This window comes from Anser anser (genome assembly GCF_964211835.1).
Source record: "Anser anser genome assembly, chromosome: 3".
Taxonomy (NCBI): Eukaryota; Metazoa; Chordata; class Aves; order Anseriformes; family Anatidae; genus Anser; species Anser anser.
This window is the reverse complement of record NC_139722.1, coordinates 98,943,303-98,962,225: the sequence shown is the minus strand read 5'-3', so window position 1 is coordinate 98,962,225 and position 18,923 is coordinate 98,943,303. Positions and strand designations below refer to the sequence as shown.

The window sequence follows — 18,923 nt, the reverse complement described above, 5'->3', positions numbered from 1 at the left end:
TTTTAAACTGCTGAGTATGCATATGAAAGGAGATCAGGTCCTAAAACTATAGCCATAAAAAAAATCTTGTTCTAAGATAGCCAATTTTACAGCAGCATTGACGAGTTGGGGTGGGGGAGAGAGGAAAAACATTTCCAAATACATACATGGCACAAATTGTTCTGCTTCAAAAAAGGAAATATCGAGTGTACATTTTTGGAGTTCCATTAGGATGACACACAGAAAGGCTTACCCTTGCATTTCCTCTGCTTCCAAGTCAATTTTTTTTTCAGTGAATTTCTTTCGTTTAAGAGGGAGGTTCCAGGTGGGTTTCTGAGGAAAGGGGGAAGTTGCAAACGAAAGAGGTCACAATAAAACTTCAAGGAGAAGAAGCCTACTTAAAAAAAAAAAAAAAAAAAGTGCAGGGATGCTCCAGGCAGTTAGTGCTTTAGTTCTGTAACAATTAAAGCTGTTCTACCTTGGAGTACAATTATTGTAATGAGCAGTCCCATTCGCCATGAACATTTTATGACTTTTTCCCATATGCTTTTCTACTGTCACTTCCAGCATTCATAGTGATTTTCTTTGTTAAGTCAGTTTTAAGGAGCACCAGTTTCCTAAGGAAACGTGCATGTTCAACACTACTGACTTAAAAAAGGAAAACACCAAAGAGCGGCAGCTGAAGGAAAAGAGGAGACTGGCACTGTACTTTTAAACAGCTGTGCCTGGCTCTGTCAGACATAAATGGCTGGGAAGCTATGGTGCAAGTGCCCATGACCATACTTGGAATTATCGAGGAATATTCTAGAAACAGCCCTTGGTCCCATCCCTTTGCTGCTCCAGATACAGCTATTATGACCAAGAGACCTCACTAATGTCTACATAACACACTGGTAAGAGTTATGTAGTTGCACCTCACTTAGGAGGTGCAGAAATATTTCTCCATACTGCAGCTCACTCTCTGGAATTCAACCTTATTTTACTGGGTTGCAGCTTTGTCTGTGCAGCCGCTGCTATTCCTATAGTGTTGGGGGAGCATTGTTGGCTTCCTGCTCAACAGCAACTAGATCTCTTCGCAGCTGCTACATCTTTGGAGGCCCTTCTCACACACTTCCCAGTGTCCTTGACCGCCTTACTCTTGCTCCTGTTCCTCTGTAGAGTGGAAATAAAAATAAAAATGAAAAACACAAAAACCTGTAGCTTTATGACTGGTGTTAAGACTAACAAGGACAAAAACCAAACCAACAAACAGGGTCGTGCTGCTGGTTTATTGAGCTCAGTGTGCCATTTCCAACCGCAGCGGTTGCTTTACGTGCCTGGTGTGAGGGACCCACCAGACACACAGCGCTATTTCCCAGTGCTTCCACACACCGCTATCAAACTGGCTGTCCTTTAAAAAAAAACAATTTGTGCTTTTATCCTCCACCACACTCGCTGACATGGGGCATACTGGTTTCAGGGCACGCTATGCTCAAGACTGCTTCCAGTTGTTCCTTCCAAATCCACTCGTGGTACGTGGCCCGTTACTTCAGAGAAGCTTCACGCAGCCCCCCACGCCCGTGCCACTACGGGCCCCCTTCTGCAGCGGCCCCACAGAGGTCTCAGCGCCCCGCCGTGCCTGCTCGTCCCCCCCCTTCCCCTCCGGGTCCCCCCGCAGCCCGCGTGAGGAGCCCCCAGCTCCGCCCCTGCCCCGCCGCCCTCTGCCGCCCCCAGCGGCGGGGCGGGGCGGGGCGGGGCGGTGCCGTCACGGGGAGCGGAAGTGGCGTCATAGGAAGCCCCGCGCTCCGCCCCCAGTGGAGGCAGGACGGGCTGTAAGATGGCGGCGGCGGAGGAGCGGCTCCTGTCGGAGGGGGAAGGCGGCGCCCTGTGCTCGGCGCGGCTCTCCCCGCCCCCGCTCCCGCAGGCTCCCGAGGCCTCGGCGCTGCTGGAGCAGCCTCCTCAGAGCAACACGCTCATGGGGCTGCCCATCGTGGCCATCGAGAGCATCCTCAGCTTCCTGTCCTACGACGAGACGAGCCAGCTCCGCCTGGTAGGGGCCGGGCCGGGCCGGGCTTGGGGGGGCCCTGTGGCGGCCGGGCCCCGTGCCCGGAGGTGGGGAGGTGGCGGCGGCCGGCGGGGAAGGGGCGGGTTGGGGCTCGTGGTCTTATTTCTTACAGCGACCGCTGTTTTCTAGCGGGGGGCGCGGTGGTGGAAGGGGGTCAGCGCGCCGCGCCTCGCCTGTGTGTTTATTTCTGCTCAGAAAGGTGAGGCCCCCAGGTGTAGGGGATCGCCGCCCTACGTGCGGGGCAGGGAAGGGAGACTTAAAGCCTTTGCCTGCCTGAGAGGCAGCCTGCTCCTCGCGGTCGTACTGGAAGATCTAATAAAAGATATTACTTGCGCTTGCAAGCATCATAATGTCAAAAAAAAGCTCACGTGTCAGCGAAAAAAAAAGCTCACGGGACCGGTGTTTAACAGTCTTGAACTGCCTGTAAGGAGCCTCGTGTAAACCATGGTCATAATATGATCATAATGCGATCAGCTGCTGTCTTGCTCAATTTCTTAGGAGATCATAAATGGAAAAACAGTGATGGAACTAATATGAGGCTTATGTAGCCCTCGGTAAACTTGCCTGTACTGCTTCTATTTTAAGAACTCATTAGCTTAAACTAGGTAGTATTACAAGCACATTTCTGTAGAGAATTAGGCTGTGGTTGTCCTTGATCAGCAACCTGAAGTGTAGCAAGCTGACTCTAACTTCAAACTGAAAGCTCTTCAAGCAGAAACGCTGTTTTTATTTGTACTGCACCAAACACGCTGTACCTAAATATTTCTAGCATGCTGTCAGCCTAGTAATCTCAAAAGACTTTCGCTTCTTCTCTAAGAGTAGGTAGGGGATTTGTGGAAAAATATTCAGTACGGCTTTTTTGGATTGCAGCCTTTACAGCTTGGATGACAAGAAGTATGTGTGCTGTTTGGGTATGCTTAGTGTTGTATGGTCTGTATTGCCACACTAGGCACTGTTCTTCGCTGCAGTTTTCCTGTTGCATTTTATAAGTGGTAGCTGTGAGAACTGTCACTAGTCAGTAGGAGGATTTTTCTTCTTGCAAGGCTGACTTAGTGTTTGTAAGCAATGCTTTGTCGGCAGTGAAATTCAGAGTAGGAAAGATGGTGGTGTAAGGACTAAAAGAACTGTTTAACTCTTTGCGCTTCTTAACAAGTGAAACACCTCTTTTATGTAACACAAGTCTGTTATTCAAGAAGACTGTCACTTGCAGAAGCTTCAGAAATGGCAAAACCAGACTGGATAAATATCAACTTAGACACATGTGGAGCAATACTAGATGTAAAGCGAAGGAAACTATTCAGTTGATCTTCTCCTGTTTTTATTTTTGAGTAAGTGACAGCCAAGAAACTTAATTACCATCAAATTCCATTTTTTACCCCTAAGACACATCAGAAAACGTGAGAATTACTCTGAAATGAAAGTACACTTGTCTTTGTTAATCGGCACTAATGTCAAGAATCACTGCCCTTCTGGTTTGACCTAGTCAAAAATGTGGCTCATAAGTACACCTACTTGGATCAGCTAGGTCTTCTAGTTTGCCATGCAGAACTAAAAGTGTTCTTTTGGCAACTCATGCAAGTTAAGTGTGCCCCGAAATGGATTCATTATTGCATGTAATGCCACATCATAAGGGGTTAAAGTACCTTGGGGAAGGTAGGAGGATGTGATCCAGGACATCAATTGACCTAAACAAAGCTTGATCATACATACATTTGACAATAAATGTGGGTTCCCTAAACAGATCAATTTGAACGCGTTTTCTGGGTCTCAGCATTGAAAATGGATGTCCTAATCCTTCTTTTTCTGGATCATCTTGACAGATGCAAACAAAGTCTTTTGAGTTGAATGGGTGTTGAAGCTAGAGCGTGCGCAAAAAGGTAGACTAAGGAGTTGGCTGGGTGGGAGGACGCAGAACGCCAGCAAGTTTTCAGATTAAAATAGAGATAGGAACCTGCATTGTTTGTGTGGAGTGTAATGAGGTGTATAATCTAAGGATTAAGATATATAAGTCTGTTTCAGTCACTGAAGAATGTGGTAAAGGACGTTACCTGCTTATGATTACCGTTGGGCAAAGCAAGACCATGGGCCTGCCCGTGTACAAAGAAGCACTTGTTATACTTAACATAATGCCTTCTGCTGTTCCTGATGTTACAGCATTTTAAAGCATAAATGAGGTACCTAACTGGTTAAGCAGAGGAGTGGATCTAGACTAGTGGAGACTAAACAAGTAGGTATTCAGAATGCAGTCATGTCTGAAATTATGCCTTAATGCAGATCTTGAGGTATCAAACTTCTGTTTGGAGAAAGTGAATGAGAAGAAAAGGAGCAGCATTTTACTTTCTGACGTTTTGAATATTTACTTAACCTACTTCCTTTGATATCTTGTCATAAGAGAAATGCAGAAGCCCCAGAGATAATTATGGCTGAAGCTGTAATGTTCAGGAGGTAAAGCCTAGCATGCAGGCTGATGTGGAAGCTAGTGTACCTTCCAGCTTTTGATTGGTTATTTTGCTGTAATATTTTTTAATGTCTGTACAGAAGCTTTAGAATTTTGACCATGTTTTTGAGATGGTAGAGCAGTTCTGAGATAACAAGATCATTGGAAGGCAGTCAGAAAAGCGAGTAACGCGTGGTTATTCAGGTTATAAGCATGACAGGGAAACACACTTGCTCTATTCTATGCTTATATGATCTGGAAAGGAGAATGGCTGTAGGTTTTCATTCATGCTTTGGCATCATCCTGGAACAAATCATTTTACTTAATTATGCCTTATTCTACTTATTCTACTGGTAAATGTATGTGTGTGATTTCTTTCTATTAAATAGGGTGACATCATGTTTGGAAGAAACACTCCTCATTTTGAGATGCAACATTTGAAATGCCAAGCAATGCTCGTTCTAGTGAAGGACGATTGGTTTTGAGCATGGATACCATATAACAGTTTACAACGGTGGTGATACCATGATGAACTTTGATAAGTTGACCTGAAACAGTAGAATGGGCTTGTGCTGCTTTGTTATCTTTAAAGATGCAGTCAGCTAAGAGGATGAGAGCTGGATACTTTCAAAGTGGGGTAATAATAAAATCCTTAGTCTGAGCTTGGAAATAGCACTTCCATTCAGGCTATTACTACAGTGAGCATGACAGAAAACAAACACTCCATGATTAAAAACGATCTATAAACACCTCCTATGAACACGTTGAAGATAAGGTTATCTTGGATTCTGACATGCATCACGAGAGTCTTAAATTCTACAGCAAACCTGCATTACGGTTCTGCAGAGCACAAATAAGGACGGATATCCTTTGGACGGCACAGCTTTAATCTTCACACAGTTTCAGTAAATCTGTATTTCCAGGCATTTCTATTTTCAGGCTTCACGTTGAAGTCATTAGCATTTTGTCACTTACTTGTTCTTCAACTTAGAAAGGCATTATGAAATAAGGGTCTGCGTAGCCTCTAAATACCTGATAAATATAACACGTAATGAACCTAAATAATTTAGTATATTTTTGCTTTCTGTTTTGACAGTGGTCATCTGTTAGTGAAGCTGGGAAGAAGTAAGACATGCTTGAGGAAAGGGAAGCTGGTAGTCCTCTACTAAATTGTGTCAGTTTGGTCACAAATGAAGTGGAAAATCAGTTCTTCTATAGAAGTTGTTATTGTATACAAGTCACCATGCTGAGAAGCAGCCACCTTCTCATTCTGGATTTCGTGTGGACCTTGGAATAACTTTCTAACACTGAAATTTGAACGCAGTGTTCTAGTTGGACCTGACATTTGAGGAAGCTTGTACTGTTATAGTTTTATGGCTAGAATAAGAAAACATTCCAAAAATTGGCAAAAACAAATGTGAGCAAATCTGAACGTTTAAATTTCTTGCAGTCCATTGACATAGCAAGTATTAGTAACCGTCTTGGACCAATACGAACACTTAAAAGTGTGATAATGCTACTTTGTGGATGACTGCTGACTGTGCAGTCTAAAAAGTGTATTGTTCTTATAACTTCAGATGCCGTGTTTTTAAATGGTGTGATCAAGAACCAGCTGACAAGTAAGAGGTGACTGGTAAAATAAGCTGCAAAAACTGCTGTTTTCTGGTGGTATCTGTTTAGTCTCTTAGGGTTCTAGTCTGTTTATATGACAAATATGGGCAGTGTCCAGAAACTGGAGCAAATAATTCTTCATGCTGAGAAGCGTAAGCAAATGAGTAAGATTGGAAAAGGCAATATTTAAAAATCTAGTGCAGTTTGTCTTACCCATGGCGGCCTGCCTGCTCGCTTGGATGTGGGAGAGCTTCAACACAGTAAAAGGTACTTTCTGCCACCAGATGTCAGTATAAACATGATTGATATCTCTGTGCTTCTAAAGTTTGTCACTAATAATGTATCTAGGATTGCGTGTTCATTTTGTTTTTCTTCTGCTGAATAATTGCATAGTTAACGTAGCCCGTGTGCAAGTACTCGTTCGTATTTCGGTTGTTTGATATCATTAGAACTAAATGTAAGCTGTGAAGTCTTATACTTAAATATGGTGTCAGATCTAAGCATCACTAATGCAGTTAATATCTTAGAAGAAAGGTGACAATTTCATCCTTCCTGTAGTTGAAGGGCTAGCATTATGTTTCATCCACTGGAAATAATTAGCTCATTCTAGTGAATGTGAGGGACAAGTATACTGAGACTACCTCTGGAGTTAGCCTGACTGGTTATCCTCCTTCGGCTACTAACAAGGAAGATCTAATATGAAGGAACACGGACAGACTGACAACAATTACTTAATGGTCTCTTAAGACAGAGGTGTTTGAAAAGAGTCAGTGCTTACTCAGAGAACTTAGACTAGCTGTGACTAGAGAGATTCTCTGTGATTCAGAGAAAGCAGAACTTCTGTAAAGTAGTACCTTCCTTATAAGCAAAAAATAATCGGTGGCTTTTCTAGAAGTGAGAATCTTCTTTCTCAAGAAACAAACTATGTAGATTTCAAAGCTATGAAATGAGTACTGTATGGAGAGGAAGGAGTGTTTGTTTAAATAAAAAAAAAAAAGGAAAGAGCAAAGCTGTTCTGTTGGAAAGTGTGGTCACACTTGGAGGTGTGCACTTTAATGTTAAAAAAAAAGGCAGTTTGAAAGAATAGAGCTGGTTAACCAACGTCTTGCATCATCAGAGCTGTGAATTGCAAATACTTTAAACTTTTGTACACATTGGCTTTGTCTCGTGACTGGTTACTTTTTAAGGTTTAAATGTAGTAGCTCATTATTCCATCTCTGCAGCTATTAATGTCCTTTCTCCCTAAAGCTGTGAAAAAATTGAGGCTACCAGTATGCAACATAGCCAATAAGGGAATCTCTTAAATAGAGAGGACTTCTTACACAAAACAGAATCTTGCTTCATGTGCACTGTAGTGCTTAATTCTTTAATTTTGTCTGTCTCCAGAAACATAAGTGCTAAATGTTGAAGGAAAAAAACATACTTTCTTGGTTTTAAGGCATGTTTTTGAGACAACAAAATATTAACTTCATCTACCAAAATCACTCTGGAGAACAAGTTGGAAGCTAGACGCAGGCATTTGAAATTTTGATTATTATCACAGGGAAATCATGTCTGCTTATATACGGGTGGAATTTGGACTACTGACACTTGTTAGGCAGTATCAGAAGATTCGTTTATTAACTGTGTGGAACGTAGTTGCTTCTTTATGGGGAGTATCATGATTGCTGTTAGAGATGGTGATACCTTAAGTTGCACTGCAGTTTCTGTGTCTTGAAATGGAAGAAAGAGAATCTTTCCAAGAAAATCCAGTAAGAGAATCTTGTACTGCTCAGCAAGTATGGATAAGATAATACTAAAAGTGACTTGTGGCATTATTTGAAACTTAAGGGGTGTTTTTGTGTGTGTTTTGTTTTACTTAAATACAGGTTTGTAAACGAATGGACTTGGTTTGCCAGCGAATGCTGAATCAGGGATTTCTAAAAGTGGAAAGATACCACAACTTGTGTCAAAAGCAAGTTAAAGCTCAGCTTCCAAGGTATGTACCAGTTAAAACCGTAGCTAAACCTCAGTGTGCTAGATTCTTATCAGCATAATGCTAAAAAGGAATTTCTTGCTGGCTAATTCAGCTTAAATATCTTGAAAATTTGAATCTTTTTTTCCTCTTTTTTTCCCAAAAGTACCATAAACCTAAGATCTAATAACAAAATAATGCTGTGCATGAATGTAACTTGTGGTGTACAGTACTAGGAGCTGGAATATTGCAAAATGTGTCATAGAAAAGAAGGGTCGTATATTACTCAACCCTTCTGGCAAAGCCAGGAGGGGCTCTTAGGAATGGATAGATGCCATGCTTTTACAAGACAAACTGCCTTTGGTGATGATTTGTCTATGACTGATTAAAAAAGCAAGGTTCTTCAGTGCCAAGGGTTAAATCAGGGAAAGGGAGGGGGGTTGATGCGTGAGTGTTACTGGGAGCTTAAGGTTCTCACTAAGGCATTGTCTTTTCTCCTCTTTCCAGAGAGGAAGTGCAGTTGCTTCTGCTATGTCCTATCAGGTTTCCCATTCAGGGTGAAGAAACTAAATGCTACTTACTGTTGTGATCCTTTCTCAAAAACTTGTACCTCAACTTATATTTTGTAGCAAGCAGTAATATTATATTAAATTTGTGTATTACATTGAGATACTAACTGTAGGCATATGCGAGGATAAAAATATGCACCATGACTCAGTGTCTACTGCTGAAAGCCTGTTCTTAAGAGTCCTAAATTACATACAGAGTTTATGGATCGTGTAAGATGTGGTAATTATTTAGAGAAAATACTGTCTTAAAAAAAGTGTGCTACATAATTGCTAGCTGATTTTTAATCTATATCACTTTTTTCCCATGCAGACAGAACAACGTTAGTGGTTGTTTTCAAGCCTCTAAAGGGTTTTAAGGATGAATGAGTGTTAGAGTTTTATTTTGTTGACTCACTGTTAAATTACTCTCACTTAATGGTCTGTCTTCTAGACGGGAGTCAGAAAGAAGAAACCATTCATTAGCTCGTCATGCAGACATCCTTGCTGCTGTAGAAACAAGACTTTCTCTGTTAAATATGACTTTCATGAAGTATGTGGATTCCAATCTGTGCTGCTTCATACCTGGAAAGGTAAAATGTAGACTAAATTATGTGAATGTTTATGTTTTTACAAAACATGATCATGTAACTTAAAGTAAATTTGTCCTGTCTGTCCCAGATTATATAATGTGTGTTCATACTAAAACTGTTTCTGATACTTAAAACACAGAAGCCAATACTCTGCTATAGCAGTCAGTCTGAAATGAAAGAACCAGACTATATCTCAGCACTATTTTAAACTTGATTTGTATTTTCCCTTAGGATTTTTACGAGAAACCAGGATACATAGGGTTTAATTCTGAATTGTAACTGTACAAAACAGTTGGAGGCTAGGTCATCAGAAGATGTAATAGTTTAGACCATGTGTACACTAGAGACTTGGTCAATCAGGAAGACTTTAAGGACCTTTCTTAAGGGTTTGAGTACTTCAAGTTAATTAAATTAAGATGCATAGTATGCGGAAACACTGTTCATTTTGATAATGAATTAATTATTTCTGTACATTAGATGGAATAAAAGTTTTAAGTGTAGATAAACTTTGTTAAATGTTACTACTACTAAACAATTCTGGTAGTTCAGACTCCTGCCCCAACATAAAGTATAAATTATCCAAATGAGATGTATGACAGTAATACCATTATTTTATAAGCTGTGAAAACAAAGGTATACAGAAGTGAATTGACAAAATCATGATCTGAGGAAGACTGTTACAACTTAGGGTTGAAATGAGATCTGTGAGCATAAGCCTGATGTTCTATTCATTGATCTTTCTATGTGAGGTTTGGATTTGTTGATATAAATTTTTAAAGGGCAGAAAATTGAATTGCACTGGGACGAATGCAAGTTAGCTGTTGGGTTGAGATGAAGCATGGCAGGCATTTCTACATACAGTCTACATTTCTACAGCAGGATAGGCTATCAGCATGATTATTTTTAAATCTTGAAGAGGTAACAATTTCTATACACAGTTGTTGCCTTGATACTAAAATTATTATAGTTTATTATATTTACATTTATTTACATTTATTTTTATAGATACTGTATGTATATATATTTTAAAACACTAATTTAATATAAAGTCAAATAAACTGAAGGCCTTGATACTCACTTGATAAGTAAAAAGAAATACTGCCCTACTTTTTTGGGGGATAGATAAAAAAGCAATGCTCAAGCTAGACCTAGGGTGTGCAGGAGCTGTGCAAATGAGCTTACCAGCTGTTTTCATTCTGGGCACTGAGTCATAAAGGCCTTGTTTGTATTCTGATGTAACAGCTAAAGAGATTTTTATAAATTATTTACTTGGTATACAAGCCTGATGCTGCTGCTTTCTCTGCACAGCTATCAATTCACCAGAAAGTCATGTTTTGGTCAAGCCTACTCAAGGCTTAGCGTTTACTTAAAGTGTGTGGTTTCCCTTACCTGTCCTGTTTCCCTCAGGAAATTTTCATTTGAATGAAGGATGCAGAACTTTCAGGATGTTAATTTGTGTTAGAATATGTGAATATTCTGGTGGATAAAATTAGAGAAGTCTTTAGTAAGATTGTTGCATGATGGCACATTTCAGTCACATCTAGCTTTTGCAACTTTTTAGCTAAGCTTCCTTTATTAAAACACAAGATGCAGCTGTGTTGTCTTAATGATGATTCTAAATTCTTATGATCGTAAGCCATTCTTAATCATGTGCAAAATACCTGGCTCGGTAGTTTCTGTAATAAGAAGCCAGCACTCCTATCTGGACCTCCTCAGACTATAATTCGTTAGATCAGCAAGGCAACTTTCATCTCTTCTAAACAAAGGGCTTGCTTTTCAAGCATATAAAGAAGCTGTTTATGTTCTCTGCTAGTTGTGGATTGATATTTCGTAAATTAATACATTTTGCATGTAATCTGAATTCGCAACATTTTGGGATCGTGCAACTGAATTCAAGTAAATACATACAGCTCTTCAGACCGATGTGACTATAATTATTGCTATTCCATTCATATGTTTTATATGTCTCACGATTGGCTGTGGGAGTGACTGCTCTGTTGCGTGGCTTCCAGTGTCTTGGTTATCCAAAAATAAATCGTTATGCTCCACTGAGCACATAAAAGTCAAGTATGGATGCAGTAAAACAATTTCACACAAAATGTGTTATTTCATGAATTTGAAGAGAGTCGTGATATATCAAGTGAATGGTTTCTCTGGTATATCACAAACAGGACTTAATTTCAAAACACTGATAAAGAGCTAAAGTACATAGTGATATGCAAGAGTAACAGTTATGTAGTAAAGTATGATATAAATATCATATTTGATTTTCCATTGTTATTGGTGCTGCAGAAGGTCCTGGAACTGGAATATGCCTGAATATGCCAACACTTTTAGAATGATGTGAAATAATCTTGCCTTTATCAGAAAAACCTAAATATTCTTAAATGTTTTAGGTAATAGATGAAATTTACCGTGTGCTAAGATATGTAAACTCTACAAGAGCTCCTCAGAGAGCTCATGAAGTTCTTCAGGAACTAAGGGACATTTCTTCCATGGCTATGGAATATTTTGATGAGAAGATTGTTCCAATACTGAAAAGGAAGCTGCCTGGGTCAGATGTATCAGGACGTCTGATAGGAGCTGCCCCAGGTATTAATTCCAACGTATAGTTGAGGTGTTTTTGTGTGTTGTTTTTTTTTGTGTGTGTGTATGCAAAAACTCACAGCACTATCTTTTTAAAGCGTCATTCCTTAAATAAGTGAGCTTTATCACATAAGTATTAATGATACTTGTTTCTTAAGAATGCCAACTGTGGAATTCATTTGCTTTGTAATTTAAGGAGGCTTTGTATTACCAAAAGAACGGTCACTTGAATGTATGTTATAATTATGCATAGTGTGTATTCGTTAAACAAACGCTTTTGTGCCACCAATGAATGAGACTTTATTATTGCACTTGGTTGAAATTTGGCACGTGAGATAACAACTCAAGATGCCTTTTATATTTAGTATGATCAGCAAATTAGCCTAAGATGTTATAGAGCATACAGAGCTAGAATATACTTGAATGTGCTTTTTTTTCACTTTGCCAGGGCACTAAGGTATATATTAACAAGCAAAATACTTGTGAATAATGCTGAAAAGGCAATTAAAATAAGTCTATAAATAAATAAGCTGTTTCTTTGTATGACCTGTCAGACTTTCCATAATTTATGTCAACCAAAGTTTAACATAGTTACCCCATATAATGGCCAAAAGCAAAAGGTTAGTAGAACTGCAGTGTTTTCCCTTTACTGAATTTATTTCCACACCGTTGGAGAACTTTAGGAATTGTGAAGTAAATTCTCTGAAAGGGTAACTTAATAAATAAATAGACCCTAACCAAAAATGATAGGCCTAACTGTAGGAGCTGCTTGTTGTTTCTGGTATGTCCTGTCAATCCTTTTAGCCATAATTGTGTATACCACCTCTTAATTATATCCCATTAATTATATCTCAATTTCATTGAGTCTCTCAGCTGTGGGAGCAGTGCCCAAAACCGGTATCAATTGGTTCGCCAAACCCAAGGCTTTATGTGGCATAAACATGCCTACCTTGGGTTGAGGGAAGAAATAATCTACCTAATGGCAACCCTTTAGTGTCAAATAACCATAACTATGCTGTCATCTTAAAGAAAAAAGAGGAGGAGGATGCCTGTTCAAGGCTGTTCCAGATTGTTCTGTCTTTGTAGTGCTTAAAAGTTGTATCTTACTTGCACTGCACTGGTGGAAGAGTAAAATGATAGAAAAAGTGATAGATAATTTATGATAGAAAAAGTGATAATTTATGATAGAAGATAGAAAAAGCGATAGAGATATAAGTTATGATAGAAAAAGCGATAGAGATATAAGTTATGATAGAATCTAAAGCGATAGAGATATAAGTTATGATAGAATCTAAAGCGATAGAGATATAAGTTATGATAGAATCTAAAGCGATAGAGATATAAGTTATGATAGAATCTAAAGCGATAGAGATATAAGTTATGATAGAATCTAAAGCGATAGAGATATAAGTTATGATAGAATCTAAAGCGATAGAGATATAAGTTATGATAGAATCTAAAGCGATAGAGATATAAGTTATGATAGATAGAATCTAAAGCGATAGAGATATAAGTTACGATAGATAGAATCTAAAGCGATAGAGATATAAGTTACGATAGATAGAATCTAAAGCGATAGAGATATAAGTTACGATAGATAGAATCTAAAGCGATAGAGATATAAGTTACGATAGATAGAATCTAAAGCGATAGAGATATAAGTTACGATAGATAGAATCTAAAGCGATAGAGATATAAGTTACGATAGATAGAATCTAAAGCGATAGAGATATAAGTTACGATAGATAGAATCTAAAGCGATAGAGATATAAGTTACGATAGATAGAATCTAAAGCGATAGAGATATAAGTTACGATAGATAGAATCTAAAGCGATAGAGATATAAGTTACGATAGATAGAATCTAAAGCGATAGAGATATAAGTTACGATAGATAGAATCTAAAGCGATAGAGATATAAGTTACGATAGATAGAATCTAAAGCGATAGAGATATAAGTTACGATAGATAGAATCTAAAGCGATAGAGATATAAGTTACGATAGATAGAATCTAAAGCGATAGAGATATAAGTTACGATAGATAGAAAAAGTGAAAGAAATGATGCAGCAGCTGTCAGTGTCCTTGATTTGCAGGAACTTTAACAAAAACAAGCCCAAGCTCAAAACCCCGTATAGTTTTAGTGTTTAGGAGGAATAAGCATACAGCAGAGTGGGAAACTATTCCCCTTCCTGAAGAAAGTAAGTTAAAACCGAAATACCCTGTTAAGCCCTGAAACATAATTTTTTAGATTTTAGCTGTATAGAACTATGACAGCAGAATTGTATACAACTATAACAGCAGAATTGTACTGCTGTATTGAAATATTTAATATAGCAATTGTGCAATACACTTAATTTATGGCCATGTTGCTGTGGGTTTTTGACATAACATTTGTGACCCTAAGTCTAGCTGAGAGCATAACCTCTCTATAATTTTTGATCCAGCAAAAGGGGGGTGGGGGGTCATACTTAGATTTTCAGTAGTACGGAAAACAACTTATCATTCATTTTCTAAGTATTTTATATTAAAGTAGTTGGGCCCTGAAATACCATATGCTCTCGTTAGACACTTAAGTAGCTGTAAATCAGTTTACATGTTCACCGAACTTCCAGCCAGTATTCAGATTCCTATTTGGGGTGTAGAGATAAAGAAAATATGAAAACTGGGACACAATTTCTACTTTTGACTAGAACCCCATGTGTCCCCCCATCCTCCTCTGGAACCCAGCGCCCCCCCCCAGCCCCGCACCCTCTGGAACCCAGCGCCCCCCCCAGCCCCGCACCTTCCGGAACCCAGCGTGCCCTGCATCCCCAGCCCTGCGTCCCCTGGAACCCAGTCCCCCCCCCCCCCCCCCAGCCCTGCGTCCCCTGGAACCCAGCGCCCCCCCCCCCCCCCCCCAGCCACACACCCTCTGGAACCCAGCGCCCCCCCCAGTTCCGCGTCCCCTGGAACCCAGTGTGCCCCCCCCAGCCCTGCATCCCCAGGCCCACATCCCCTGGAACCCAGCACTGCCCCCCAGCCCCGCGTCCCCTGGAACCCAGCGCCCCCCCCAGCCCCGCGTCCCCTGGAACCCAGTGTGCCCCCCCCCCAGCCCTGCATCCCCAGGCCCACATCCCCTGGAACCCAGCACCCCCCCCCAGGCCTGCATCCTCTGGAACCCAGCGCCCCCCCCAACCCTGCGTGCCCCCCCCCACCTAGAACCCAGTGCCCACCATCCTCTAGAACCTAGCACCGCCCATTTTTAAGAGAAAAAGCAGAAATTGTCCCAGTTTTCTTTTTTTTTGTTCCCAGTTCTCTCTCTCTCTCTTCTTTTTTTTAATCCCAACTGTCTCTGAAGTTCCAGGGCCCTCAGCAGCACTAACCACCATGCAGCTGTTCTCCAAGCAGAACCCTTCGAGACAGGAAGTCACCAAACTCCAGCAGCAAGTAAAAGCGAATGGTGCCAGCGTGACAGTGCTAAAGCGCGAAATCTCAGAGCTTCGCACCAAAGTGCAGGAGCAACAGAAACAGCTCCAGGATCAAGATCAGAAACTGCTAGAGCAAACACAAATCATAGGTGAACAGAACGCCCGACTGGCTGAGCTTGAACGCAAGCTGCGAGAGGTGATGGAGAGCGCAGTAGGAAATTCTTCAGGCTCTGGCTCAAACGAACAATCTCCAAGAAAGAGGAGGAAGGCGGTTGAATCCACAGACTGTCCTAGGAAATCTAAACGCCTTCGAAACAGAAAATAACTTGGGAGTAAATGACACCTTCAGGAGGATACACTGCTTCAGTAGCCCAAGCAGGTCTGCTTGTGTGGATCCTGTGACTAGTTTCATGGTGTCTGTTAGGCTGCTGGCTCTTCAAAACACCACTTAGACTCGAACAGTAATTTTCTCTCATTGAGACTTTTCCCCTGCTTTCTGTATGGGTGGGCCTAATGCACAGGATCTTTAAGATTTGCAATAGATACATACTAACCAGACCTGCTCTGTTACATTTTGAAGGGTTAATTTTTTTCTGTGCAGATGTGTTGAAAGTAAACTTATTTGTGTTTATGCATATGTTCACATAAACTCTTAAATAAATTCAGTCTTAACTGACAAAAAAGTTAAGCTTAAAAACAGATGTCCTGTTCACTTGAAGAAAAGACCCGCTTTTAAAATCCTGTTTTAGAGAACTTGACCTTTTTTGTTACAAGTGACCTTGTCTGGAATGTCTGAAAAGTAGTTAATACTTTTTTGGGATCTCTGTAATGAGTAAAACTGACTTCTTAAGCTACAGTACTGGCTATATATTTTTGTAAACTTAACAAGGAAGGGCCTTCTATCCAGTCTTCGTGTGCGCACACCCTAGTAATTCTTAGGTCCTGGGAGCCATATTCTACGTTTGCATGGATAGATGCATGTCCAGCTCAGCCTGCTAAAAGCTCTTGCCTGAAATTGTTCTAAATTCTGGGAGAGAGTACAGAGACCTACGAAGCAATTTCTTTGTTCCTCAGCCATAACTTAGCATCAGCTTTCAGCACAACGGCTTTCGTCAGATGAGGTTGTCTTATGAAGCTAGTTGCAGGAGGACTTGAACCCAGGCTATCTGCCACTTTCACTGCCTGTAAATTGCAGGTGTCGCTAGCCAAAGCTGGAGAACTGAGAAGCTGCCTATGCATCGCTTGATTTATAGGCCAACATCTAAATAAATATTAGACAAATTGTCCCTACGATAACCAAACTCAGGGGGACATGATTTGAATGAAATGCTGTATTATGGAAAAACTTAAACTATTTTGTGTGTATGTGTGTGGGGCGGGGTGGGGTGGAGATTTCCTCTGTAATACTGATGACAATATTCTAGCTTTCTTTATCCTAAAAGGTAAATCACTTCAGACAAAGCTTTAATTTCTTTTGCACTTCTGTTTTGAGCTTGTAACTGGAAAAGCATGTCTTGCACTGTTCAGTCTCTCTGGTCACTTTAACAACCTCAGAGTTGTGTACAGTGATTTTTTTCCCATCTGTATATTTTTGGAACCTTATACAAATACCATTGTCCTTGTTTTTGTTTTATTGTACTAAACTATGTAGCTTTATCATATGACTTGTTTTTTTTTTTAAATCAGCTGCTGGTTTGGGTTTAGGTGGTACTGAATTCACCTTGATGTAGCATTGAAAAACACAGACGCTGCTTTCACAGCTGTTCAAAATCCTAATACTATAACCAGAGGTTAAAGTGCAGGTTTTTCTTAAGGTTTATGTAGCTGTCAGCATAACACAGTAGTTATACTTAAATCACCAAACAAATCAGAAATCTTCTGATCAAATGTTCTGGAATTGTAGAACTAATTGTTCCTGAAACTGAAACTACAGCTTTTGCTTCTGGAACATAGTGACTCGTATCAGAAGTAACACTGCAAATGCCTAAGTTTTAGCAGGCATTTAATTTTCAAATAACCTTGTTTGCCAGATTGAGGCTTTTAAAAAAGTACGTTTCGTAAGAAAAGCATGAAGCAAATGGTACAAGGCTATCTGGGGGAGAAGTTGAACTGTTAAAAGGATGATTTGCTATTACTGGTCTTCCATGGCTCTTAACTTTCTACTGTTACAGGTCTTTTGAAGAGAGGTATCAGCTGTTCGGTTTTAAAATACTGGCATATACCTTTTTTTTTTAACCGTAATTTTGAATGGTTCTAAAGGTCAGCATAAGAGCTGTAATTACATTGTATCACTCGGTGCAAATTCACTTAATGGTCTTTCATGATGACAAATTCATGTAATGGTCTAATTACCAGATGTATGTGGTTAAATACTTCTAAACAAGTATAAACCTGTGAACTACATTTATTGAAAAGGCTTATTCGTACCGATCTTAATTTACCTCATTTTTAGATTCTTTATTCACTTGTACAAGATGCAAACAACGTTCCTCCCTTCACAACATACAGATAGTTTCAGGTTAATCGGGAGTACTGTTTATTTGTATGTCGGTCAACCTCTGGCTGTGGAAACTGAGGTGGAAAGAACATCCGTGTATTTATTGTTACACGAAATATTCTCTATGAACAGTGCCAAGTTGGAACCTTCAACTCAAGGAAGTGTTGTGTGCTGCAAGTCAGCAGGTGCATCCTGCTCCTCTGCACCCTGCCAAGTACAGTAAAATTGAACCAAGCCCACTGAACTTCATGGGTAGAGGGAAGGCTTACAAACAAGCTCTGAGAAGTGCCATCAAGTACACAACAAAGGTGTACAGCCTATTTAATTTCCACTTCCCGGGGAGGGGGAGAGAGGTCAGTATTGGATGGTCCTGAAAAGATGGGAAAATATACCAGTAGTACAGAAGTAATAATAGTTTAGACTAACAGTTAATAGCTAATAGTTTAGACAAAATAGCTGGAACGTGAACTTCTGACGCTGTCTTGTCACTCATTAAATAAAAAAAAAGCATGCATTTTGCAATATATGAACAAGTTGATAAATAGGCTGAAGTAAAACTAAATCACTTTTGACTTTACAGATTTCTGTGCAAATTTACAAGGCTTAGGATGTCAACATACAAAAGTGCAGTGATAGCAGCAATCAGTGATTGTATCAAGGAAGAATCGCTAGGGAGACTAAGATGTTTTTATGAAGTAACATTAAAAAATTGTTTTATTTGCAGCCAACTATCAGCTTGTGCAAGAAGTTTTATGACTTGGAGCAAGGGCTGAAACAGCTCCTCAGAGTTGAAAGAGAAAGTGATAGTACTGGTCTTCTGGAGTTAGTTTCTGAGAATTGCTTAAAACTGAGGCTGGCCTTCCTTTTTGAGCTTTTTTTTTAAATAAAAATAATAATAAAATAGAAGCTTTTTGTTTCATAGGTTTTGATTTTTTTTGACTTTTTTTAAAGTTTGGGTATCTAATGAACATGGTGAAAATGATATCAGAAGACTAGAAGCTGCACAGTGATCCTTTTTTTTGAGGGAAAAGCTGTTTGCAATCACATCTTTCTCCTCAAATTGAACAACCCGTGATTTTTCTGTGAATATGTAAATATAGAAATACAATCGCCTTCTGAACAAAGGCTAACAGATGTAATAGATGAAAGCCCTGAAGGAAGACAGACACTATCTGCTTAACAAAATAAATTTCTCGGATTAAAGAACAGATAGAAATAGTAACTTCTTAAATTTCTAATACTCTTAGCATAGCACGTTAATTTAATCAC

At 39.8% G+C, this 18,923-nt stretch overlaps 1 protein-coding gene across 1 annotated transcript; it reads left to right on the top strand.

Moving 5' to 3' along the window:
• The first annotated feature begins 1,751 nt into the window (after window positions 1–1,751).
• On the top strand, window positions 1,752–17,558 carry FBXO28 (F-box protein 28). Its single transcript, XM_083828512.1, has 5 exons — window positions 1,752–2,008; window positions 7,940–8,049; window positions 9,025–9,163; window positions 11,560–11,755; window positions 15,088–17,558. The coding sequence occupies exons 1-5, from the start codon at window positions 1,796–1,798 to the stop codon at window positions 15,480–15,482; spliced, it is 1,053 nt and encodes a 350-aa protein (XP_083684638.1). The 5' UTR covers window positions 1,752–1,795; the 3' UTR covers window positions 15,483–17,558.
• Window positions 17,559–18,923: the final 1,365 nt, after the last annotated feature.

Coding starts and splice junctions, on each gene's coding strand:
- FBXO28 (XM_083828512.1), top strand. CDS start 1,796: ATGGCGGCGGCGGAGGAGCGGCTCCTGTCGGAGGGGGAAGGCGGCGCC. Junction 9,164..11,559: donor GCTGCTTCATACCTGGAAAG/GTAAAATGTAGA, acceptor TAAATGTTTTAG/GTAATAGATGAAATTTACCG. Junction 11,756..15,087: donor TCTGATAGGAGCTGCCCCAG/GTATTAATTCCA, acceptor CTGTCTCTGAAG/TTCCAGGGCCCTCAGCAGCA.